Source organism: Hemicordylus capensis, chromosome 3 (assembly GCF_027244095.1).
Source record: "Hemicordylus capensis ecotype Gifberg chromosome 3, rHemCap1.1.pri, whole genome shotgun sequence".
NCBI classification, from domain to species: Eukaryota; Metazoa; Chordata; class Lepidosauria; order Squamata; family Cordylidae; genus Hemicordylus; species Hemicordylus capensis.
Window position 1 is genome coordinate 314,294,656 of NC_069659.1, and position 27,470 is coordinate 314,322,125.

General features: G+C 44.4%; 2 protein-coding genes across 4 annotated transcripts in view; both read left to right on the plus strand.

The window, feature by feature from the left end:
- The window catches only part of PLS1 (plastin 1), a 116,103-nt gene extending 104,986 nt beyond the window's left edge, over positions 1-11,117 (plus strand). The window contains exon 16 of the mRNA XM_053312024.1: positions 8,908-11,117. Coding sequence (XP_053167999.1) covers positions 8,908-9,043 — 136 coding nt within the window. The 3' untranslated portion in view covers positions 9,044-11,117. The remainder of the gene's footprint in view (positions 1-8,907) is intronic.
- Positions 11,118-13,823: 2,706 nt separating this feature from the next.
- The window catches only part of TRPC1 (transient receptor potential cation channel subfamily C member 1), a 62,548-nt gene continuing 48,901 nt past the window's right edge, over positions 13,824-27,470 (plus strand). For 2 of the 3 annotated variants that reach the window (XM_053305343.1, XM_053305344.1), the window contains exons 1-6: positions 13,829-14,202; positions 18,857-19,011; positions 19,192-19,293; positions 20,502-20,704; positions 23,268-23,399; positions 25,488-25,683. In XM_053305343.1, coding sequence (XP_053161318.1) covers positions 14,067-14,202; positions 18,857-19,011; positions 19,192-19,293; positions 20,502-20,704; positions 23,268-23,399; positions 25,488-25,683 — 924 coding nt within the window. In that variant the 5' untranslated portion in view covers positions 13,829-14,066. Of the gene's footprint in view, positions 14,203-18,856; positions 19,012-19,191; positions 19,294-20,501; positions 20,705-23,267; positions 23,400-25,487; positions 25,684-27,470 lie in introns of all 3 variants that reach the window. The other variant, XR_008318720.1, reaches the window with a different exon arrangement.

The following is a 27,470-nucleotide window of genomic DNA, read 5'->3' on the forward strand; positions in this document are numbered from 1 at the left end:
ATAACTACTCTCTTGGATTTCCCCTCTAACTTGACGTATTCTTGGACCTTTTGATACGGAACGGACGACGACTCTACTTGCCTCCATTTTCTTCAATCTAGGAAACATTTCTGATTCCCCTTTCGGACACGGAACGGATGACGATTCTACTTCCTTTCCCCCTCAACAACCTTGCCTCGGTTTTTGCCTTTTGACGACACGCGCAAACAAATCAACCAATGTGCACAACAAAGGGATTGGGTAAGGAGAAAACCACCTTTAAGAGGTGCTCCAACTGCTGTGGAAAACTCCCCTCAACAGACGGTCACAACCTCTGTTTGTTTTGTTTGGGAGAGGCTCATGATATCGTAAATTGCTCAGTCTGTGTTGCTTTCAGCAAGCAGACGTTAAAAAAACATGAGGCGTGGCTAAAGGTTTACTTAATTGAGGAAGCTCTACTGCCCAAGAAGGCTTCCTCGACATCCATGCCATCTGGACCTGCTTTACAATTTCAGGCTAAAGTCCCGGCGCCTCCCACAGTGACTTCGACACCGAAGGCCATGGCATCAACGGCACTGATATCGGGTGGCACGCAAATGTTTAAGAAGCTGCAAGGCCGCCATTCAGGCTCAAAGAAAAAGACAAATGCGCAGCTTATGGAGCCACCTCCGCCAAAGAAATCCAGACGAGAAGAGCACCACAGCCACAGTCCTGAGCACAGCCCCTCACCTTCAGCCTTGCAAACATTCAAAACGCCTCGACATCGAGCAGCCTCTTTGTCCCCGGCACCGACTCCATGTCAGTCGCCATCGACGCCGCACTCTGACTCTCAAGGTCGCTCAACATCAAAAGCTGCACCGCGACCGAAACATAAGGATAAGGATCGGTTGATGTCGAAGACGAGGTCGAAGCATGGCCAAACGATGTCGATATTGACATGGATACTGAAGGAGAAGGCTTCAACATCTACCATTCACCGGCTTGCTGATGCAGACAGCCAAACAGTGGCTGTTATTGTGGACACCGAGTTCGATGCCAGTGTTGAACACGATGCCGACAATGACAATAACTATGCCATTGGCATAGAAGTCAATGCAGCAGAGGTGGAGGAACTTCCCATAACCCCTATAGGGACACGGGATCTATATACAAAGCAGCTAGCACGTTTGCTGGACTCAGAGGAAAGCACCCCTTCAACAGGTACTTTCACTGGCTTCCAAGATAGCGATATCCAAGCCATGGTACTGAAGACTCCTTCTTTCTCCGCAAAAGACGCCCTGATCACCAGCCTCTTACCCCATGGAGGTCAGGGGGACTCCTACACAATCACTCGAGGGGAATGTGAATTGGAAGCCACTCTTTTCCAACAGTGGCTGAAGGAGAAGGGCCAACTACAACCAGGCCAACAGTCAAAGGAAACAGCGGTGCAAATGACCTCCATTCCCATGCAGCAGTCTGAAGCTGCTGTTCAGACAGTGACATGTCTGCTGCATCAGTGTACAGTGTCACTTCAAGCGAACTTCCCTCCGTTAATAGCATGAACCTTGTGCCAGATGGCCACTCAAACAACCCCTGCGCTTCCGCCTACACAGCAAGCCTCTTCGACAAGAGGCAAATCACCAGTGGTTCATTCACCTGTCGCCTCTTCTGACAATGACGACAATGACACAGACAGCTACGTTTCAGATTCAACAGAACCTGATCCAAAGGACTCTGAAGAACCGGATCTGCCGGACCCAAATTCCAATGTGGCAGCTATCCCTTCAACATCTCCCAACGAGGAAATGAAAGGTTATTACCAGCAAGTTGCGGAAATGGGGCAAGTCTTGAGTTTACAGCTGAAACAGAAAGCCACAGAATTAGACAATCCGTCTATAATATGATGAAGTCCGCCACCAGGATATACCCGGTCTACATTCCCATGTTACCTCATATTTCAAGGGCGGCAAAATCAGAATGGGAAATAATCCAAACATCAACGCTGACCTCTAAGCGCCTACAGGCATTGTACCATGTACAAGAAGACGGGAATGAGTACCTCGTTCGCCACCCATCTCCTAATTCCTTAGTGGTGGATTGTGCATCTACAGCCAAAGGGGACTATCGACACACAACTCCAGCGGATAAAGAGGGCAGGAAGTTGGATGTGCTGGGCCGCCGTACTTGTTCCACAGCCTGTCTGTTGATAAAGATAGCGAACTATATTGCATGTCAGGCTAAATATACTCACTCCCTTTAGGAAAACTTGTATGACCTTTGTGCCTCTCTTGACCTGGCTGATTTTGTGAAGAAGTTTGAGGCTACCTTCATGAGAACAACCTTGGCAACTAGGCAGCAGTTGGCGAACGCCAAGCATCTTGCAGAGTCTGAATCACGGACATTGACTTCGTCCATTGTCCTCCAAAGACATGCATGGCTTAGGACTACAGGCCTACAACAAGAGATGAAAGACCGTATTGAAACTCTTCCCTCTGATGGGAAGGGTTTATTTTCAGGTAAGACTGACGAAACAATGGAAGAAGTTGAAGATAAGCACATGCTCATTTATGGCACAGAGGAACACTGCTTCCAGATATGGAAGCAACAGTTCTATCAACAATCTGAATGCAAGGATTATAGATGACAATATCAGCGCTACAATAAGAAACCATACTACCCTAGAAACAGGAATAACCAACCTGGACGTAATAATAGCAATAGCAATAGCACTTACATTTATATACCGCTCTATAGCTGGAAGCTCTCTAAGCGGTTTACAATGATTTAGCATATTGCCCCCAACATTTCTGGGTACTCATTTTACCGACCTCGGAAGGATGGAAGGCTGAGTCAACCTTGAGCCCCTTGGTCAGGATCGATCTTGCAACCTTCTGGTTACAGAGCAGCAGTTTTACCACTGCGCCACCAGGGTAATAAGGCTGTACAACAGACCAAACAGCAGCTTTGATCTGGGCCAGAGCCCACCAGCATTCAACACCAACAGCAACAACAGCCCTCTCATCGTCAACAGCAACAACACGAACGCAAGGAAAAACATCTCCTTGTTGCCAGCCAAAGTTTCCATCAGGCTAGCAAGCTACGCTCCCACGTGGCACCATATAACATCAGATCGGTGGGTCCTGCGCATAATCACAATGGGTTAGGCGCTGGAATTCAAAGAACTCCCACCCTTCACAGGTGTGAAAATCACCCCAGAGATGCCAGTGCTACGGAAAGAAATACAACTGTTGCTGAAGAAGGCTATTTTACTGGTGCAGTGGGCTCAGAGCCAGATGGGATTCTACTCCCATTATTTTCAAATTCCCAAGAGGGATGGGGGTATACGTCCCATAATGGACTTGCGTTGGCTAAACCAGTATTTAGAGGTGCGGAAATTATGAATGACGACGTTGCAAGCCATCCTTCTGCTCCTTCACAGAGAGCAATGGATTTCAACGCTCGATCTGAAGGATGCGTACTTCCCTGTAGGGATACAGGAAAGTCATCGCAAGTTTCTCCGTTTCACATTACCAATGGAAATCTATCAATACAATGTCTTGCCCTTCGGTCTAGTCACTGCTCATTTGTTTTTCACAAAATGCTTAGTGGTCATCGTGGCTTATCATGCAAGGCTATCGGTATACTCCTACCTAGACAATTGGCTCCTGACGACCAGAACGCAACAGGAACTCTTGTCCCGTATAGATCTGGTAACGTCTTTGTTAGGAAATCTGGAAATCCAGATCAATTGGAAAAAGTCGTTCCTGACGCCATCCAACTGCCTACAATACATAGGTGCACGACTGGATATGGTGGCACAGAAGGCATTTCATCCAGAGGAATGCTTCCTTCGAATACGAGCCTTAATCAACGCATTTCAAGTGACTCCATTACAGACAGCATGGCAGGTGCAAGTCCTACTATGCCTCATGGCGTCCTGCACCGCAACAGTCCCTCATGCGAGGCTGAGGCTGCGTATATTACAACAATGGTTCCTTTGGGATTACCATCCACAAACTGAGCCACAATCCAAGAAAGTCCGGCTGCTGGCGAATGTGCTGACCTCCCTACAGTGGTGGACCAGTTGAGAGAACTTGCTAAAGGGAACACTGTTCAAAACGCCGCAGCCCTCAGTGACTATGATGAATGCCCCACTGATGGGTTGGGGAGCCCACCTACACCAGCTTACTATACAGGGGCAATGGTCTCCAGCAGAAGCTCGTTATCACATCAACTACTTGGAACTCCTGGCAGCTTACAAAGCTTTGCAGACGTTCCAGGACCTCATACCAGGACGCATTGTCCAGCTACAGATGGACAATACAACAGCCATAGCCTATATAAACAAGCAGGGTGGGACAGTGTCCAGATTGCTCTGCAATCTCAGCCTACAAATCTGGATCTGGTGTATTCCCAGATAGATCCATCTCCAGGCAATATACATCAAGGGCACCCACAACTATCTAGCGGACTCCCTCAGCAGCGACATACACACAGATGTAGTATGTCAACAGCATGAGTGGGAGTTAAACTCCGTAATTATAGAACAACTTTTCTGGTCTTGGGGCAGAGCCCAAGTGGATCTCTTCACAACTCCACAGAACAGTAAATGCAACCAATACTCTTCAAGGATGGGACTGAGGCCGTTATCCAAGGGCGATGCTTTCCAGTACCAGTGGACACAGGCCATCTTCTATGCTTATCCTCCAATACCGCTACTATCCAGAGTCGTATCCAAGTTGCTACAGGAGCATTCGAAGGGCATTGTAATTGCTCCATGGTGGCCAAGGCAACCATGGTTCACACATATCCTCAAACTTTCCAAGGGGATAGACAGAAAGCTTCCGTGGTGGCCAGATCTGATCTCTCAATGTCAGGGCCGCATACAATACCCAGATTTGTTGGTGCTGAGTCTGACCGCCTGGAGGATAAGCTTCTAAAGAAGATTATTCTCAACACCAGGAAAGCATCAACGAGGTATAACTACAAAGCGAAGTGGCACAGGTTTTGCAGTCACGCTTCCACATGAGGTTTTCAGCCCAAACAGGCTACCCTACAAGAGGTCCTGCTCTACCTCACCTCCTTGAAAAGCGGCGGCATGGCAAATGTCTCCATTTAGGTTCATTTGGCAGCTATTTCAGCCCGCCATAGTGGCTGGGATGGCAAGTCGGTATTCATTCACCTGAAATGTAAACATTTCCTAAGGGGAATTAATAACCTATATCCTTCGGTAAGATCATCTGTGGATAAATGGAGCTTATCACTCCAGGGTTTGCCAGAAACAGTGGCTCCCCTCACCCAGGTGGGTGAAAAGCGGAGGGAGGGGTAAGTGCACCCTCCCTTGCCCTTAAAGATGCACCCCCACCTTCAAACCACCCCTGCCCGGTTCCGTGCACATCCCTATTCCTAACCACATCAAAAAATGTGTCCAACCATTTCAGTGGGGCCCAGGTGATCACTGCAGTGTTTTCATGCATATATCAACCTGCCTCCACAAGTGAACACCCTTTTCCTGAATCCAGTGTTATCCACACTCATCCAGCGGGCTTTACATCCACAAATGACCTGGGAATTGCATTGGTACCAGAGCTGATTGTTTCTAGTCTGAAGAGGGGCTGGCAGAATGAACATGGGTGACCTAATGGAGCATTCAGACCTTTTGTACAGGTTTATTTCTTTCTTGGTAAACCCCCTCTCACTTCTTGGTAAACCCCCTCTCACTATGCTACTGCTGTAAATTGATTGATTGTTCAATTTTTATATCATCTTTCATAAGGCATCCCAAGGCATTTTATAAAAGTTAAAATACAATAAAACTCCATAAAAACCACATTTAAAACCTTAAAATCAGTTTAACAGTAAAAACCATAAAACAAAAAAAACAAAAACAGCAACCATAAAAAATTAAACAGAAGCAGGAAAGCTGAGACACCTGACAGCCCCTAAGGGGTAAAAGCCTGAACCAAATAAAAAGGTCTTTAGTTGTTTTTAAAAGCAGCCACAGATGTTACAGATCAGCCATTGATCCATTAGCAGTTTCCCTCTAAAGAATAACAGCAGTTTCGGGTGGGGGTGATTTTCACTGGAACTGTAGCATGAGGATAAAATCCCCTTTCCCTGTTTGCTGTGTTCCTGAGGTACCCCATATCTATTGTTTTAACTGAAAACCAAAGCAAAACCTAAAAATGGATACATGAATGACACATTTAGCATGCTATGTATTTTGATCCTTAGATCTTCATGATCTGTTAGGAACATAGGAAGCTGCCTTAAACCAAGTCAGACCATTTGTCCATCTAGCTCAGTATTGTCTGCACAATGACTGGCAGCAGCTCTCCAAGGTTTCAGGCAGGAATCTCTCCTAGTCCTGCCTAGAGATGCCAGGGAGTGAACCTGGGATTTTCTACATTTAAGCAGATGCTCTACTACTGAGTTATGGCTCCATCCCCTAAGGGGAATATCTTAACAGCAGACAGCACTCACATGTAGTTTCTGGGGATGTGCATGAATTGATTTTTTTCATTTTGATTTTAACCTGAATTGAAACACCCCTGATTTGTTTTGGGTCTGAATCTGACACATACCTCTGAATCACCCCAGATTCTATTTGTACCCAAATCTTCTGACTCCAAATCAGTTTGGATTTTAAAAAGGGCCCTGGGGCCAAAAGAGGGTGGTGGTCGTAGTGCCTGATGGGTGGAAGCTACCAACCAAATTTCAAAGAAATGGGGCAAAGGGGTGATTTTTAAAAGAATTTTTGAAGTTTATGCGTCTTTAAGATTTTCCCCATAGGGAATAATGGGGATTCCAGCAACCTTCTAGCTCCATGTGGGGGGCACTGGGGTGGCCCAGAGCGAGTGGTGGTGTAGTGCACATAGGGTGCCAACCACCTCCATACCCACAAGCCCAAGGGGTACTGGGTTTTGTTGTTTCTGAGGTATTCTGAGTGTAGATTATCTGGTAGCAAATGAGAGTGGATTCATTTTCAATGACAAGCAATGAATCCACTCTCACCTATACAAGTAAAAGAGTGATGATGACAACAATGGCACACAATTTTTTGGTACATTTTTTTGACATTTCTGCAACAGATGCCTGTGGCACCAGCACAACCTATTTTAGATGCAAGCAATCTAGTTTGAATAAAAATGATGATGATGCTAGAAGTCACAATATGATGCAATCTTCATTGCAAACAACTCCACACACAGAGACAGAAGAACCTGTCCAGTGCCTATCCATGAGGTCCCCAAAATACAGACACAACAACAAACCATCCAAGGCATTTGAATTTTTATACACACACACACATACTACTAGAATTGAGATTATGTTGTGGGGGAGCATAGTATACCTGTGCGTGTGTGCTCTGCGAATGGGTTAGTGGGTTTAGGGTTAATTTTTGCCATGGCCTCAGAATGCTGCAGTTGGGGGTGGGGAGTGGGGTAAATGGACACAGAGAGGAGGCTAGAGTCTGTGCTTTCCTGCCCACTCAGAGCCTGTAGGCTGCTGGGCAGAGAATATTAATACTGATATATTATGAGCACAGAGGGTTGGAGGACAGGCTTCTGTTTTTCAAAAAATGCCCCCCCCCCAATCTTTGGACTGAGAAAAAAAGACAGAATTCTTTTTTAAAACCACGAGGCTACGCTACTCTTCTAACCACCTACTAGTACTAGCTAACGGAGATCTCTCCCACACAGAACCCCTCTTTAAACTTCTTCTAAATAGCACACAACTTTTTAAATTCAATTGCAGCCCAAAACCTCCTTCCAAACAGGGGGGAAAACCCCAAGAATACACAATTCCAGAGACGTGTGTGTGTGTGTGTGTGTGTGTGTGTGTGTAAATGGGCACTTACTCAAAGGCTTCACCCACGTTGTGTGTCCAGTTGTCCACTTCTGTGGTCTGGTCTCTGAGTCTACTCTTTCTTCTTCAGTCTTCTTCTTGACTTCTTCTCTTTCTTCAGTCTTCAGATGGGGGGGGGGGCTGGGGCAAAAGCCTGGAAAATCTGGGGGAAATGGGGTGGCTGACCAGGTGGCCAGTGGCCACATGGGCTGGGGCTTGTGGCCAGCACAGACACAGCAGGCACAAGCAGGCAGTGATTCTTTCAAGGGGGTGAAAGAGCCAAAAGAGCCAATCGGAAACAAGGAGACAATTGTCAGCAGATCAGCCCATGCTTTCGTTCACTGAAGGCGGGAAATTCAAAGTGACGTCAAACACAAAATGGAGACTACACGGAGACTGCCACAAAATGGAGGTCTGAAACAACAAAACTTTCAGATCCAAAATTCGGGCAATTTGTTTTCTGCACAAATCTTTCGGGACTTTCAATCGGGTGATTTGTTTTGTTGACCTGATTCGGGTACAGATTGTTCTGTACCCAAAACATTCCGCACATCCCTAGTAGTCTCCCATCTAAATGCAAACCAGGATAGACTCTGTTTAGCAAAGGGGACAATTCATGCTCGCTACTATAAGGCCAGTTCTCCTTCTGCTGCCAGCTTTCCTTCTTTTGGAAGTTGAGGCTGCTAACAGTCTTGTTTCTGGTTTAATATTTATTTAGTTATTGATTTTGTTTTTATTCTCATCTTCTTATTTTATTGTGTTGCTACTTATTTTTAACATATTTTATGATGGTTTATGCTCTAGTATAGTTTTATATTGCATACTGCTTTGACAAGCCTGTAAATAGATAAGTAAATAAAAGTTTGTTTAGATACACATGTAAATATTGTGTCATTTGTAAATTGTTAATAACCATAGTAAATTGTTCATAGCCAAGTGGTTTTGTTAATTGCTTGTCACAGCCCACATTAGTAAAGCAATATATGTTTTAAACAAAGAGCACATTACTATCTTTATTACAGTGTAATAAAGTTATTGTCTCTCTTTTTATTAAAATTATGCTAAATGAATAATGTGTTTTCTCCCCCCCTCGCCCCCAAGATATGCTATTTCAGTTGCTCGGAAAGTTGGTGCTTGTATATATGCCCTACCAGATGACTTGGTAGAAGTGAAGCCAAAAATGGTTATGACAGTGTTTGCATGCTTGATGGGAAGAGGACTGAACAAAGCAAAATAAAGAAGATTTCATGTTCATATTTTCTGCCATGACAAACACAATGGATGCCTCATTGTTTACAGACTAATGAAATTTAGTAGCTGTAAAACAAATAATTTATATGCACAAATGTGGAGATGTATAGAGATATTATTTTAAAAAAATTAATTGTTTATACTTAAGGTTTCATCTGAAAAGTTTTATATTAAGTCAAAATTTGTGAGCTGACATTACTGATGAATTCAGTAATAATCAGGTTAAAGATTATTCTGTGTTATAGTTGTTTCAAACAAATTTTATTCAGGCTTTTTTCATAGTATATACATCTTAACATACTATTTTAGGACCTGCTGTGAAATTAAGACTTTATTTCTGTGTGTTGCTAACATGTACCCCCATGTGTGAAAGACTTTGCAAGTATGATTCTATTCCAATCCTATTATATTTACTTAAAAGTCAGTGTCCTTGCCTTACTATAAGAGACTTCTCAAACTCCTGTTGGTATTAAGGTTGATTAGTTGAAGGGGCTCATATTTTAATTGGTGTAGTGCAAGTTTAAGAGCATATTTGTTAATGTTTTAGGGCTGTTTGGTTCTGGGATATTACTATACATAGAAATGAAAAAAGAAAAGATGGCCTTCTAACAATGAGGACCAAGGTAGCTTAATGAACTCTGTCCCTTTGCCATAGTTGAAAGATTGAGGATGCAGACGTATTTCTAGGTGCTTAAAAGATCCAGGCTCAGGGTCTGGGTTCACAACCCCGCTTTTATAATTAAACTTAATCATTCCTTCACATAAATAATTACATATGTGTGTGTTCTTTAAGTCTCTACTATTATAAGACCACATCTATGGAGGTGGAAGCAGCAAAAAGCTAGATGAGGCTAGGAGCGCTCTCTCATGTGTTGTGCAGTTACCTCTGTTGCAGCACTTCCTTTCTGGAACAGGTGATAGAGCAGGGAGGTGGCCAATGAGATCTGGGGCTTTGAGCAATTCATTGGGGGCCCATAATGACAGCCTTGATTGCATGCTTTCTAATGTTAGTTCCTCCCCTCTCTAGAATGAATTCCCTTCATATTTCCCTTGCTGGTATTAAGCATGGTTATGTCAAAACCTCTGATGATCATGATTAATGTTCACCAAAGTTTGCTGTTAATCAGGATTAGAAACCACTGTTGGAAGCTAGCTTCACAAGAGGCTTGTGCTAATGTAAGTCTTAATAATGGTTGAAATAAAGCACAAGAGAAGAGCACTCCAAAATGTTCTTTTTTATATCTTAATATAAATTATTTATAATATAAAATGAATAATTTAATGAAATATGCAAATGTATACATAAATACAACCCCATGCTGAAGCAAATGAATAGGACAGAATCTGTAGCATTAATTTATTTCATGTTTCAACGTCATTATCATATTGCATTTCTATTTGCTGTTCATCTCTAATCCATGGTGAATGGATGAAATGCATTGGCCCCTGAGTGGTAGCTTATGTTTATTAAATATGTTACCTCAATATTCTTAAGAAGTGTTGAGTATCTCAAAAAGTGATCTGTACTAAAATTATAAAATTATGCATATGTATTTAAATTTACAGTGCAATTCTATGCATGTTTACTTGGTAGTAAGTCTCTGTTCAGTGGGCCCAAGTGTCCATAGGATGCGCCCTTTATTAATTATCAGTTAACTAGGTGATTAATTAAAACTCTTTCATTGACTGATAACCTGGCTTTAAAGAGAGCCCTTGCTTAAGGCCCTCCCTTAAGATTAAGTAATCTTAAATGAGTTGTTTTAAATATTTTCATTCCCTAATGCTGAGATTTTTCTGTAGTGATACTTGCAGTATCAAGCAACCTCTTGAACATATTTTGATTTTTCAAATTAATAAATAAATTTGTTCATAAATGATAAAATTGACATGTGGTTTCTGTTCTAGACTAAAACTAAATAAACACAGATAGAACTGTGGAAATATGCAAAACAACATGTATGTAAAACATGTATTTATGTAGTAAGATTTGCAATAAGAGTAAATATCTGAACTCTTAAAAATGTAACATTAAAAAGCAATAAAGAGAGATGTTAAGTCCAGTTTGGGGCCCTCCTTTATATGCGACGTGCTTTTTGTCTTTTTCATGTGTATTTTCTGTTGCACTTTTTTATTTTTTAGGTCGGATGCATGCATGCATTCATTCATTTATTTACTGACCTCCAAAATAAAAACAAATAAAAAAAGAAAACTCTCATTTATAAGGCTGAATCCAAGTTAACCCTGTCTGAGTTCTTGTTTTATATAGATGGGTATTTAGTATGCATTAGGGGTGTGCGAGCTGGCTTGACCATGAACTGGCTTGGCTCTAGCTTGAGCTGGGCCTGGTTTGAGCCTGCCTCGAGGGGGATGGTGTTGGTAAAATTGTTTTAAAAATCAAATGGCTTACTGCCACCGAGGGCTTCAGCGGCCTCAGGGGTGCTACAGTGGCTGTGGGGGGGGGTGTCCTCAGGCAGCTCCCCCTCCCCCGCCAGCCTCTCTCTGGGCCGGTTCGGCCCATTTTGGGGCAATTCCGGCCCTCTGTATGCACATGGTGGTCCCCCCAAAGGCCACAACATAGGCAGAGGGGGCCAAAATGGCCTGGGGGAGGCTGGCGGGGGGAGGAGGAGCTGCCAGAGACCCCACCTGTGGCCGCTGTACCTCCGAAGCTGTTGAAGCCCTTGGTGGCAGTAAGTCATTTGTTTTTTGAAACAATTTTACCACCCTGCCCCCTCAAACTGGCCTGATCCAGTTCAAATTCGAACCAAACCACACCCAACTCAAGTGTGTACAAAACCAAACCAGACCCGGTTCAGCTCAAGTCTGGTTCAATTCAAGCTGAACTGGGTTTTCTGGTTTTGTGCACACCCCTAGTATGCATGAACATATTCTGTATCACTGGTTTTCTTGTAAAAGTGCATTCATTCAACTATCTACCCCACAAAACAACCAGCATTTGTATAGAGCCTTTTGAGTATACAAAGTGCTTCATGTGCTTGTATGATCTTTATAACTCTGTCAGGTAAGTAAGCACTATTATTGCCATATAGCAGCTGAGGATAAGAGGGAGTAACTTATGTAAGATCACCTAGTGAATTAATAGCAGAGGCAAGAGCAGGAAGAATATAAATATCTAGCTAGCTCAGTCTCTTAGCATCAATGCAGCACACAGATTCTTCTTCATTAAGACAAAACCAATACTTAACAATTGTCCAGAGTTTTTATTGGGATTGCACTCAGGGCCAGATTATGACATGCTGAGGCCTAAAACTATGGCAAGCTTAAAAGGCCCCATAGAATTACACTGTTCATATTTATAGCCGTGTTAGCCTGAAGAGGGGAATGGCAGGGGCCAGGGCTGGACTGGGGGTACTGAGAGGGTGGTGGAATGTATGTGGGGAGGATGTCGGGATTTGAACAGAATGAGTAATTTTATTTATTTATTTATCAATTTTGCACACCACCCCAAACTTTAGTCTCTGGGCGGTTAACAATAGCATAAAACCAGTTTAAAAAATATAGAAAAACTTAAAAACAATTTAACAATTTAAAAATTAACCAAAGATTAAAACCCAAAAGTTTTAGGAAGCTGAGAAAGCTTGGGCGAAAAGATGGGTTTTCAGGTGTTTTTTGAAAATTGCCAGAGATGGGGAGGATCATATCTCAGCAGGGAGTGCATTCCCCAATCTCGGGGCAGTGACCAAGAAGGCCCGTCTCTGTGTAGCCACCAAACGAGTTGGCGGTAACTGGAGATGGAGCTCCTCAGATGACCTCAATGGGTGGTGGGGCTCATAGTGAAGAAGATGCTCTCTTAGATACCTAGGGCCTAAGCAGTTTCGGGCTTTATAATTAATTAAGGGTGGGAGTCAGGGTGCAGGGGTGCACTGCGGGTAGGGCACACTGGGAATATGCCCTGTTGCCCTGTGGGCTAGTCTGGCAGGGGCCACTAACCGGTTTCAGGCAGCCCAGGAACCTTTGTTGGCCCCAGTCCAATGGTGTCTGTGCCACTGGTACTTAATCTGGATCCAGTCCAGGGTTTCCTCTAAGGTGTTTACATTTGTGTGTGCTCACACAGTTTTTTATGCGCGCTCAATTTTAGATCCTGCTCAAGTTGAATCAGGAAGGTCCCACTCTGGATGCACATGTGCACACACACTGCCTTGATAATGCTGCCCAGAACAAAACTCATTCTGCACACAGATGGAAAAAAAGAAAAATTGAGAGAGAACACTGTTCCTGTCCCCTCCCTCTCCAAAAACCTCCTAAGCAAGCAGGGGCACCATTTTAGATGGTGAATGTGGAGGCAAACAGCAAACTGTACAGGCCTGCTCTTGGATATACGCAAGACTACATTGTCAAAAAACGAAAGAAAGAGGAGAAGTGTGCTTTAGGAGCATTTTCAGAGTCACTTTTTAATACATTGTAAAAGGGGGGCTGCTGCAACAACCTGCTTTCCCCCCCCTCAATGGCACACTGGCACCTCTGCAACGAGGAAAGGCAAGCAATAGCAACAGGAGCACAGACTGAGGGAAAGCCTGAGGGAGAGGCATAATTCCTCACTTAAAAATTTGGGAGGAGGAGAGAGGAATGGCAATTTTGAGGAAAAATAAAATATGTTTTGAAGATATGGTTTGGTGAGGGGGGTAACGCTTCAAATGCTTTGAAGGGAGTGGATCTGGACTCCACTCCACGGATACAAACAGCAACGCATGCCTGCTCGCCACTTCAGGGAAAAGACAAGAACGCCCGGCGCCATCTAGGTCTGTCGCTCCACGCCGAAGAAAGCGCGGGCCATCTGTGCGCATGCGCGGCGGATGCTCGCTCTGCCTCCGCCGCGCTTGACCGCTGCCTGGCATCGCAGGTTCTGTCCTCGGCTCACGCCCTTCTGCCGGCGGGGTCTGAGGCGTGTGTTGCTGCCCGAGTGAATTCGCGGCAGCACAAGCGGGTGTGGCGAACGGGAGGTCCCTGGAGCGGCCTCTCCCGATGGGCCTCAGCCTAGAGGAGCCGGCGCTATGGCTGCTCTTTACCAGAGCTCGGACCCGTCGGCCTCGGCCTCCCCCAACAAGCTGCTGGCGCTGAAGGACGTCCGGCAGGTGAAGGAGGAGACCACCCTGGACGAGAAGCTCTTCCTGCTGGCTTGCGACAAAGGTCGGTGCCTCGCCTGCGCGCGCTAAAAGCACAGGCCGTTTTCTCCCTCCAGCCCCCAGCCTGCCCGCGGGCCTCGGCAAGGAGGGACCCGCCCGGGAGAGGCGCCAGGCAGAAAGCGCATCCCATCGCCAGCTGCTCAGGCCTCCCTCTCGCCCGCTTTGCTGCCTTGGGCGCATCTGGGCTCCGTGGCGCGGGGGAGAGGGAGACGTTGCCTCTCCACGATCCTTCCCACCAATAAACTCATGCAGGGGTGTAGTGGAGGACGGGGGGTTGTGGGGGACCGGCAGGGAAGGAGGAGCGTTGGTACTTCTCCGCTTCTCTGGCTGTTGGGGCGGGCATGGCCGTGGTGGGAGCTGTCACGGAGAGCGCCTGCTGCACTTCCGAATGCGCAGCTACATCACACTGAATTCACCATGCACTAAAAAAGTGGCGGTGGGGGGCAAAGAGCCCCGGTCCCCCTATTCCTCAGGGCCTCGAATTGCGATTGCAGCGTTATGATGATCGAAGCGTGTTCGGGGAAACACTTACGCAGCTTTAACTGCACCTGTTCGCCCTGTTCAAGAACGGCAACGGCAAGAGGTTCAGGAACGGCAAGAGATTTCTGGGATCAGCTCCATTGCATTGCATCCCGTTTCCCTTTTTACCTGGAATGCAAAATCTGCCAGTCCCTGCCCTGATGGAGTGAACCAGGACCAGGCCGTGTTACTTGAATGGTTACCCGCTCCGCGGGGGGTGGGGGTGGGCGGCTTTGGTTTATAACTCAGTTTTAAATCACTGTTGCTAACAAACATTCACATCGCAATGTGTGGTCCTAATTTTTTTAGCCCTGAGCTCTTTATAAACTGCTCCATACGCAGACAAACTGAGACAGAGACCACCAGACACCCCTTAAAGCTGCCATCCCCCATACCATGGTGCTGATCCGGTTCTCCCTCCCCACTCCACACTTGTTGTGGGCGGTGGCAGGGAGAGACATCTCCTCCAAAAGTGTGCTTAACAAAGTGTGTAGTTAAGTTTGGTCAGTTAGTATCTCCCAAAACTGGATAATTTCTTAGACTGCAGTGGATTTGAACATCTGCTTAATGGAATTCCTGAATTTGAGATTAAATGGACCAGCTTGAATGATGCTCTGAATCATGCCTAAATATGTAGGGGCGGGGGGAGGGAGAGCATGGATGTATGCGTCTCCCCCCACCCACTGTACCTTTCCCTAATTGTGCTAATTAAATAGAAGGATCTGGATAAACAGTTCCCAATGTGATTAGGAGGTACTGTGCAAGGAAAGCATACTTGCCCACTCTCCTCCCCCATATGTTTAGGATGGGCAGTTCAGAATATCATCTAAGCTGGACCACTCTGTAAATCAAGGAATATAATAGAATGGCTAGTATTTTTTATCACTGTTTACATTGGTGCTCGTGCTCTGGTCATGGGAGATGAGCCACTTATATTTTAGATGCTGCAGTGCAGCCAGGGGGACCTAAATCTATGGAACTGTGAACATAACAGAAGGCAATATGCAGCTGTTACTGTTAGGCTTGCAGAGGTTACCCTTTCAGATTCGGAGTAGCATAGTGGCTAAGAGACTAAGCTAAGAATCAGGAAATCCCAGGTTTGAATTTCACCCGTTAGAGAAGCCACTCTGCTTCAGACCCCCATCTGCAACACAGGGATAATAAACACTCACCATCCACAGTTGTTGCAAGAAGTCCAAGAAGATTATACATGTGAACACTCAAATGCTGTACTATTTATTTATTAACATGTTATTAGTGCTGAACAACTTAACCAGCAGGTGACACGGGGAAGAGAGGAGCCCAGTGGCAGTGGCTGCCTCTTAGGGCTGGGAAGGTCAAGGGGAGGGAAAGGAGATAGGAGTAACCATAGGTGGGGCTAACAGCAGGCAGGTCAAATCCTAAATTTAAGAAGTGGAAAGGTAATCACCAGCCCATGGTTTTCTATAATCTGTAAAGTTGTTTACTTGAATGAACCAAAATCTCCATCATTCAAACCAGACCTTGGCAATTGGCTATTCAGTGCTTGTTTAGTACTAAATCTGCCCCTTGGTTGGCTGTGAGTAAAGGAATCATGACCTTAGACTGTTAGTTGTGGGTGCATCTGGAAAGTAGCAATGCCCCCCCCCCCCAAGATCTCCATGCCCCTTCTTCCCCTCAATAACTCCATCCCTTCTTCTATCATCATTGCCTCCATTTCTCCTCCTCCTTACCCCATGCAGGACTAAGCTAAGAAGATCAACTTAAGCGGGGTGGAGTTGGAGTCTTGAGCACTTATTTGCAGCCAACACCTCCATACACACGTTTCACATCACTTGAAAAATATCACAGCGTATTTGGCCATACACAGAGCCCACTAGTTTCCTTTCTTTTCACAAATATGTACACACATTTTTTTAAAAAGCAAGCCTTATTTCTCCCTTTCTCACCATATAAACATTTCTGGGTTATGTCCTCAAACTGCAATCCTATGCACACAGAAGTTACTTGGGAGTATGCCCCAATAAGTTGATTAAGGCTTTATCTGGAATAAACTGTATATAATTGACTGTGGTTCTGACAATATTTTCTAGAAGGGATCCTTTATCAGATTTGAAAATTAAGCCATAAAAACCACAAACCTGTCCAAACAACCTATGTTGAGGATCTCTACTTTTAATACTGCTACTACTCCCCCCACTCCCCTGCAAAGGTAACACACAAAATAAGCAACCAACACCACACCAGATCTGGCATAAGGACTACAGAATGGTGGAACTACTTGACTATTTTGAACTGGCCTGGTTTCCAAGCTGTGCCTGTTAGGTTGCCCCTAAATAGAAGGCAATAATCTCAGAATTTTTTTAAAAATATAACCAAACTGCATTATAGACACACATTTCAGACAGGATAAGTTTAAAGTTGTCCATCTAGTAGTTTCAGTTTAAATGCCCTTTTTTATTTGGAAGCCATAACTTCTTTCCTCTCTTTCACCCTCAAGAGAGGAAAAAGTAAGTGAAAGTTAAGTGGGCTAGTAACAGGCTTTGCTTAAAAGTCCCAGAAGAAGAGGGAAGCGGGGAGTCTGTTTGCTTGTTAGTAAAAAGAAATACCCAGAGGTAGGGATGTGCATGAACCGGTTTGGAGGCCCTTTTATGGACCTCTGAACTGGTTTGAAGGTCCGATGGTTTGGTGGGTTTGACAGTGGGGGCGGGGTACCTTTAAGGAGCAGGGAGGGTGCTCTTACCCCCCACCAGTCATATTCCCCCTGCTGGCACTGTCCACTGTGCTTAAAAACTGTCCCACAGGGCTGCAGCGTACCTCCTTGCCACCCTGGTGTGCGTCGGATTGGAAGTGCCCAGTGTGCATGTGCACGTTGTTTGCACACACACGCACTCGGCACTGGGGTGGCAAGGAGGTATGCTCCTGCCCAGTGGGACCATTTTAAAGCACAGTGCTGGTGGGGGAAATGTGTCGGTGGGGGGAGAGCACCCTCCTTGCTACTTAAAGGTAACTCCCCCACCACCCATTGTCAAACCGGCCATCGCCTGTTCCATGTACATCACTGCTCAGAGGAAGTGCCATTCCACCATACCTCCCGTCTTCCAGATCTCTGAATGTTGCCAAGATTTCCTAGTGGCATTTTTTAAAAGGAAAAGAAAAGAGCTCCCAGCAAATGCTGGAAAAATCCAGTGCCTTCTGAGGGCTTGGTTGGGGTGCTGAGTGAGGAGAATAGAGCTGGCTTCCCTCTGGAGAAGAGGAGACTGAAGAAAAGTGGCAAGGTTCCCCATCTGCTCTGAACTCTAGTCTATTTGCTTGCAGAATGAGTGTCCCCATTTTGTACAAAGGTCTCCAAAGAGTCTTTTCAGCCCGCCTAGAAGGATCCTGGGAAAATCAGATGTTTGGGCTGGCCTTGTTTGCTGGCTAGGGGTCAGAATACCTAATAGCTGTTGTGACTTCTATAAAGTTATTATGCTAACTTAAGGAACAGTAAGCTATTGTGACTTCTGCTTGATTGGGGACAGGGCTAGCCACTGCCCATCCATAGGGAAAGAAAAGAAAAGGAAAGGTGCATCTTCATTGGTGCTGAGGTACTGAATATGCAATTTGGGTGGGATCTTACTGAACACCCTAAGAGGGAGTAAATTATTTTACAAAGGAATTTAGAAAAAAGAGCAAGAGCCTCTGGCGAGCAGTAGAAATGCAAGAGCAACTTTCAAGCAAGGGAGACAGAGAGGTATAGAGGGTATGTTTGGTGAGAGGATGCGGGGCAAGAATGTGGGGCTGGTAAGAAGGAGGGCATTGTCCTCCCCCCACCCCCCGCTGCCCAATGAGGAGCTCCCTGAATCTACTAGAATCTGATGTCATCTAAATGATGGTGAGGGTCAAAACTGAAAGCATGGGTCAGATGTTAGGGAGTGCTTGTGAGGTATAGGGATAGTGCCTCATCTACTGCAGGTGCTGGAAACAACCCTCCCCCACCCCCATGACAGGTTTGAAAAGCAGAATCTTTTCTGACTTCGAATACTAAAGCTTGTAAGAATGCCGAAGGTACAAAGTAATAGTTACAATTGAGAAATATACCTCAGTAGCATGTGTTCAAATATTTGGGATATTTTAATTGCAAAGTACCAAAATAGGTCTTTCTATGTTACTGATAATAGGTGATTTCTACATGGTGAAGAAGCTTTTGGAGCAGAATAGCTCTGGGGAAATGAACATAAATTGTGTGGATGTGCTTGGGAGAAATGCTGTTACCATAACTATTGAAAATGAGAATCTAGACATACTACAGTTGCTTCTGGATTATGGCTGCCAGGTATTATGATCTTGTTTAATAATGAAAAAAATTACAATAATAATTGTGATTAAAAATATTTTTGCCTATCCTTTCAGGAAAAAAAAAATCTCCTTAGTTTTACCTCTTTTTATAATATGCATATTTCTTTCATAGTATCCATATTACTGTTACTTCCGGTTTAATATTCATTTTCTTCAGTCTACAGATGCACTCTTGGTGGCCATTGACTCAGAAGTTGTAGGAGCTGTGGATATACTACTTAATCATCGACCAAAACGCTCCAGTAGGCCAACAATTGTTGTTAGTATACTTTAATTATATATTTTAGGGGCACATCAGATGCAGACAGTTAGGGCTCCAGTCTCTGTCTTAAGCACATATTTGTAATGATATTGGATACATTTTGGAAAATTTCAGCTTTGGGGAAAGAAAATTAGAGCCCATTAATAATGCATATGGAAATGGTTAGATTTACCCCCTCCCCCACATTTTTAAAGGATAGGGTTAAAAAATGTTATTAGATAAACAAATTATAAATAGCTTCAGACTCAGTTCTCTTAGAAATGACCGAAGAAGATTGGCACTGCAGTGACCTCTGTGCATTTATTAAGAAGAGAACTATACTCATTCTTAATTCTTGTAATATAAATACTCTTCGGTGCTAGCCTGCAAGCCTTTATGTTTTGATTAAATTTTCAATTAAACATGAGAGAGTAACCAGAAGTTTTCATTACAATTTATATGATCATTTCTGGGTAAGTTGTCAGACACATACTTTTTTTCTTTATAATTTAAACACCGTTGCCTCAAATGAGACACTGCCTGGAGCTTCTAGTCACTTGAGAGGAAGCGTCATAAAGAAGGAGCATGTTTGGGACTGGCCTTTCAACATTAGTGCTAAAATACCTGCAGGAAAGGGAGTGTCTGTGCCTTGGAGCCCTACATGCTTGCAGAAAATTGAATCAGGATAATTGAATCAGGATAACTGTTTGACTGACAGATAAATTTCTCTCTTTGCAAACTCAGGTATATTTTATAAGCATAATGTATTTCAAAAAGTGCCAGAAATATTGGCTGACAATCCTGACTATGGGGTGGTGGGAGGGGAGAATAGAGAAGTGTTTGCTGGCTCCGTTACACACAAATAAACTTAAGTGAATTGCTAGATCTGTGATGGAGGTCCTGTTGCAAGCTGGGAGGTGTTCTGTGCACATTTGGGAATCAGGATGTCGGCAATTGACTTTGACTTTTTTCAGAATGTCTTACTACTGTTCTAACTACGGAAGAGTATCTATAGGACTCTGTGTCAGGGAACAAAAAATTAACAGATTAAGTTACATTTTAAGAACAAGCTTATTCAGTTTTGAAGTTTTTGAGTTTAAAATACCTCAAGAGAGATATAAGAAAGAGATATTTTGGTTTCAAATGAGACGTGTTTTAGATTTGATCTTTAAATTAATTCATAAAGCTTCCTTTATTATTCTCAGACTTCTGTCTCTCTGTTGCAGAAATTAATGGAACGTATTCAGAATCCAGAATATTCAACAACCATGGATGTGGCACCTGTTATTTTAGCTGCTCACCGTAACAACTATGAAATCCTTACCATGCTTTTAAAACAAGATGTGTCACTACCCAAACCTCATGCTGTGGGCTGTGAATGCACATTGTGTACAGCCAAGAACAAAAAAGATAGCCTACGGCACTCCAGGTTACAATAATTAGCTCTTTATATGTGCATTCAGTTTTTTTCCACCTGCTTCTTTGCAGTACTTCCAGAGCAGCTCAGCACAGACTTTTAAGCGAGCTCTTACTTAGTTGCTTTTTGTGAGTAAGAATTGTATGTAGGTGACCAGGGGAGGGAAATGGGCTTATGTATGAGATTGTTTCAGTAATAAGAATGTACTAGCTGACCCGGCACAGAGCATCTGTGCAGTTGTGCACTGAGCCTGTGGCATCCCCCCGCAGTGCGCTCGCTCGCTCCCCCCCCGCAACTCTCCCCATTAGGCAGGCCAGAGCCAGGCCATCCCGCTTCCTCCTCCCACCTCCTCCTCCCGGCTGGTAGAGCTTTGCCCACCGTCTGCCCACCTCCTCGCCACCGCCATTATTTCTCCCCATTATTTCTTCGCCCGCCGTCCAGCCACCTCGTCTGGCCAGAGGGGCTTCGCCTGCCAGCCCTCCACCTCTGCATCCTGGCCGCCGCCATTATTTCTCTCCGCTTCAATGCTGGAACTCTTGCATGCTCTAGAGCATCTGCACGTTAATACTTGATTGCTCCCCTCACCTCAGAGATCTCCCCACCCTCACCTGAGCTGCACTCCAACTCCTCCTCCTCCATCCCGTTGCTTCCATCCCCCTCTCCCTTCTTGGTCGTGGCTGCAGCATTGCTGCTGCCTATTGGACAAGCTGCAGCCCGCTATCCCCAGAGACCTCCCCACCCTCACCTGAACCCCGCTCCTGCTCCTTCCTCCAGGAGTAGCAGCAGTGGTTGACCGGGCCGTTCCTTGCTGCTGCCACCACCATGGCCACTTGTTCCTCTCAGGCCGCTGACAGGCCCGGGCCCGTCCCTTGCCTGCCTGCCTCGGACAATGGCCTCGGTAGCCCCAAACAGCAGCAGTGGTTGACTGGGCCCTTCCTTGCTGCTAGTGCTGCCATGGCCACTCATTGCCCTCAGGCTGCTGACAGGCTTAGGCCCGTCCCCTGCCCTTCTGTCTCTCTTCCCCCTCCTTTCTTTTTCTCTTCCTCTCTCCTCCACTCGCTCTTCCCCACTCTTTCTTCCCCCTCCCTTCATGTTTTTTCTCTCCCTCCCTCCCTCCCTGAGTCAACATATTTTGTTAATCTTGTTTCCTCATCTAATTTACATAACGGCAGCCTCCGTCTCCTGAAGGGGCTCCTTTCTCCCTCACGGCCCGTCTTTCTGCAGACCCCTGCCTGCCATCCTTTTATATATATAGATTCATCTCCTCTACAATCAAGAACATCTTCCGGCCAGTAACAGTTGCATTCCAACTGACCTTAACCATCACAGGCTCCTCCTCCCTATCTGCATATAGAATCCCCACTGCCCAATCACCATGGTGCTTCTGCTCTCACAGGCTCCTTCTCCCTATCTGCATATGGAATCCCCACTGCCCAATCAGGTGCTTCTGCTTGCAAACTCTGTCAGCCAATCGCCTCCTTTCTACCACGTCACCACGCATGGCCCGTCTTGAAGAATTAATAATATAGATTCTCATCTCACTGTGGTAGGTAAGGTAAAGTGTGCCGTCAAGTCGATTTTGACTCCTGGCGCCCACAGAGCCTTGTGGTTTTCTTTTGTAGAATACAGGAGGGGTTTACCATTGCCTCCTCTCACACAGTATGAGGTGATGCCTTTCAGCATCTTCCTATATCGCTGCTGCCTGATATAGTACCAGCAGAGATTTGAACCGACAACCTTCTGCCTGTTAGTCAAGCATTTCCCCAATGTGCCACTTAAGGCGGTGGTAGGTACATATATGGAATTCATAACTAGAGTCATCCTACTAAACTGAGACGCACGATTAACGTTTCCCCCCAATACTTTAATACTACTGTATATTTGAGCCTGTGAGGCTTAGTGAAAAATTTTTATATTCCTTACATTGCACTGCTTCATTCATTCACCTTTATAGTACTTAGTAGTCTTATGAGAACTTTATCTTTGAAATCAAACATGCACAAGATGTCCCTCTAATCACACTGTATAGTAGCTCAGATATACAGTATGTATGTATGCATCTTGATATAATATAAATTCCAATATGATGGGAATTCTGCAAGTGTAGAAAATTGCACTACTTGCTGCTATTTTCCTCTTGATATCAGCATGCTTATTTTGAATTACTCACTGGTACTTCAGTCCTGAACAGTTATGGTTACATACCTGTCTGCAATTCTAGCATAATGTGGAATATGATTTTATGAACATAAGATCTTTGAAGCTGTCCTAGTGTAGGCATCTGCACCTCCTCATCTTAAGTACGTATCAGCAGACATAGGATCTGATTATTAATTATCTTTCTTAAGGGTTTGGGGGAAAGACAAATTACTCTTCAGTAATTTGCCAGTACATATGCTTCTGGGAAGCATATAGGACTTCTCAGATTTATTTTGTCTTACGGGCTTTGGCTTCAAATGTAGACATATGTGCTAAACTTCTAATGTAAATAATTAGAGCATGTTATGTGTTGAAAATAGTAATCACATGAAAATTAGTTGCCTTTAAACTATTTTCATTGATATTTTTGTCACAGATTTCGCCTTGATATATATCGATGTTTGGCCAGTCCTGCCTTAATAATGTTGACAGAGGAAGATCCAATTCTGAGAGCCTTTGAACTTAGTGCGGATTTAAGAGAACTTAGCCTTGTAGAAGTTGAATTCAGGTATGCACAAATACTGAATCTGAATTATTTCATTTTCAGGGTACTGAAAAACTGAGGCACTGAATATGCAATTTGGGTAGTGACCACGTACGGTAATTACTGGGGCAGTGGTTCCCACCGAACACCCTAGGAGGAAATGGTTTTACAAAGAGGTTTAGAAAAAAGACCAAGAGCCAGCACCATCCACTGGCAAGCAGTGGAAATGCAAGAGCAACATTCAAGCAAGAGAGGCAGAGACAGAGAGGGTATGTTTGGTGAGAGAATGAGGGCAAGAATGTGGAGCTGGCCCCCTCTGCCCCAAATGAGGAGCCTCCTCTGTTTCAAAGAACAATATGGTTGATTCCTTGGCAGTGTAGTTCAAATACTTTGTTCTTGTCTGATTTAGAGACTGCTTAGAGAGCTCTGGCTATAAAGCGGTATATAAATGTAAGTGCTATTGCTATTGCTATTTATAAACCTCTGTATTAATGATATAACTGAGTTATGAGAGAAAAAGTTATTAGGGTGAGTGAAGAAACTTATATGGTCAGCATCAATGCAGGTAGATATAAATCATTGCATTTTTTTAAAAATAAAATTTAAACTGGGTATTTTACACTGTCTTTAAACATCCTGTTAGTGACTTGCATCTAGACTTGCACAAGCAACAAAGGTTATGCGGGAGATCTTCCGTCTCCCCTGCCCCTCCCCACTGCAACCTGCTGAACCCCTCAAAAAGCTGCACTGACCTTGGGGTTAAGAGACTTTTGAGGTTAGTGTGGGAGGTAGCATGAAGGGCTGTTATGGGAAGGGAATCCCTGGAAACTAAGCAGGGACACCTTTCATGAATGAATATGCTTAACTTTGGCTTCGTATCCTTCTTGTGAAAGAACATTGCCATGCCAAACAAGAAGTCACTGCTTCTGGAAAGGTCTGACCGTTTAGTTGTCGTGTCGAGCAAGTGATTTTGCTTATAGTATGTGTAGATAGCCAAACAAATTCTGAATTTCACAATTGCCCATCTTGTCTCCTAAACAGATACTTTTGTAAACCACAATGCATTTTACCACTAGGTTGGAATTGGAACATAGTGCCCTGTGAACTGAAGCTTCTTCCATTCGTAGGAGATTTGTGCCCATTAAATGGATTCCTCTGTGAGCTCAGCTCTCTTTCTGTGATCAGAGGCATTTTTGTTCATAAAGTAGTAAATTAAGGTCCAACTCTATGAAGCTATTTCCACGATTGGTAGAAAGCAGGCTAAGGTAGCCTAGTCCGCTTTCTACCGATTGTGGGAACCACCAGGCTCGCAGGAGAGTCCGGTGGTTCTCAGGTGGTTAGCCGGCCCAATTCACCCTCCACTTAAATGAGGTTAACGGAGCGAGCACTCTGTTAACTTCATTCTATTGCTCATGTGCCGCCGCAGCGCACAGCAACACACGAGTAGAACCCCGACCAGGAGGCTGCAGGCTTGGGGGTTCCCCGAGAATGCCCTGTGCACTCATGTGGGGCATCCTGGGACTTTTGGGGGGTCGGGTGGCCCCTGATCCCCGCAGCTCACACTGGCTCCGTGATGGAGCCAGTAGTCACGTGGGCGGCCAATCCGGCCGCCCAGGGCATGATTGTCTGCGGGGAGAACAGGCTAAGCCCACTCTCCTGCAGACCTCATCGAGGCGCTTCACAGTAATCGTGTGAAGTGCCTTTCTATGTCCAAATGCTTTTTGGTCTACTGAATTATCTGTTTAGGAGATAATACAAAATACAAAATTCACAGATTTGGCTCTCTATCCACATACGAGGACTCTAAGCAAGATCACTTGTTCAGCAACTAAAATGGTCAAACATTTCTAGAAGCAGTTGTATAAAAGCTCTATTTATGTTTTAATTGTTATAGTACCAATTAGTATGCATTTTACACAATGGGAATATTAATTTATATCAATGTTTTAAATGAGTGATCTTTCTTGGTGATTTTAAATAATGATTTAACTAATTATCCTGATTTAACTCATCCAGACTGGCATTCACTTCAAGTCTAGGAAATACCTTTATTCGTTGGTTGATATTTGCATCAAAAGTATATTGTTATTTGCCACCTTTTATATGTCCTAGAAATGATTATGAAGAACTAGCCCAGCAGTGTAAGACTTTTGCTAAAGATTTGCTTGCTCAGGCGAGGAATTCACGGGAGCTTGAAGTTATACTGAACCACACAGCAAGTGATGAACGTGTGGATAAACGAGGACTGTTAGAAGAGAGAATGAATTTGAGTCGCCTAAAGCTTGCTATTAAATATAACCAAAAGGAGGTATTTTTTGTTTGTTTGTTATAGATTCAACTGACAGAGTGATTTATGTTAGCCTGGTGGGAGGCTAAATTATGGGAGGAGATTTGGTCTTGTGGTAGCAAGCATGAATTGTTTCCTTTGCCAAGCAGGATCCATCCTGGTTTGCATTTGGATGGGAGACTACATGTGTGAGACCTACGATATTCCCCTTAGGGGATGGGGCTACTCTGGGAAGAGCATCTGCCTGCTTGCATGCAGAAGGTTCTAAGTTATCTTCCTGGCATCTCCAAGGTAGGGCTGAGAGAGACTCCTACCTGCAACCTTGGAGAAACCGCTGCCAGTCTGTTAGGGATGTGTACAAATCATGTTTCGAGACGCAGTTTGGAACACATCCCCTGCCCCTTCAAAACAGAGGGGAGCAGGTCTATACCTGCTCCTTTGCTGCTCGCTGCCACTTCCTGAATCGGCAGCGCTCCTCCCAGCTATCTTCACATGCTGCGTCTCTCTCCCCCAGCTATCGCTGCATGACGCCAGCACACACATGGCCTCCGCGCATGCACCTGCTCTCCTCCATTTTAAAGGGGCAGGGGATGTGTTCTGAATCGTGTCTCGAAATGCAATCCATGCACATACCTGCAGTCTATGTAGACGATACTAAGCTACATGGACCAATGGTATAAGGCAGCTTCCTGTGTTCCTGTAGTGTCCTGCTTCTAACAGTTGCAAGAACTATGGTGGATACTTGAAATGAATAAAATATATTAAATCTGCACATGAAATGCAGTTTGGAAAATAAATTTAGCAGCCTGATCCTATGTGCTGCTGGACTAGCACAGCAGCTCATATTATTGGGTGTGAGGTGTGAAACTGGCAAAAGAGAATTAGTGTGTTCCTGTTAGCATACATTCCAGCAATAGAGCTCTGCTGTTCTGATTCTTGCCTCTTGCTTCTGATGCAGCACAATGGAGTACTATTTAATTTCACTGCACCATGTTGCTGCTGCTGGTAGGTAAGATTCAGAATCTCCTTTCACCCTCTTGTATGGTATTCTATAGGCCTTTTGGGGGGTGGGGTCTGTTGATGCCATTGAAACTAGTGTACCAGTATTTAAGTTCTTTGAGATTTTTTTTCTATCAGTGAAGCAGAGCCAGACCTGATACAGATAGGGTAACATTTATATGAAATGGTACTGCAGTTGTTGTAGCTAAAGTACTGTATGTTTGTAGACTGAAGGATAAAATATTTTGGGAATTTTTACTGTCAGTATGTTGCACTACAGTAAAGAACATTTCCCCTTTATTATAGCAATTCCTCACTTAACTGCTTTCTGTAGTTTTGTTACTCATGGCTCTTTCTGATTATATTGCTTGATGTGCTCTCTACATCTGTCTGTACATTCTTTTTAAAAATTGTGGATTCTAATATTCTAGCTTCTGGAGAAAGGACAATAAGGATTTCCAGCTTATAGTCTGGGCAAGTTTCTGGTATCTTATATATCTCTGGGAAGAGGAGTTTATCTCCTAAACTGGAAATCTACCCCCCACTTGCTGTTGTGTGAAACTAGAGCCCCATGTAACACAACTCAGGTATTATGGAGTGGGGTAGCTAGTGATAGGATTAAATTGAAGATTTGGTTATTTTTTTGCAGTCGGTAATTTTTCTAAAGGTAAAATGTGCCTTTGAGTTGGTGTCAACTCGTGGTGACCACAGAGCCCTGTGTTTGTCTTTGGTAGGATACAGGAGGGGTTTACCATTGCTTCCTCCCACACAGTATGAGATGATGCCTTTCAGTATATCCCTATATTGCT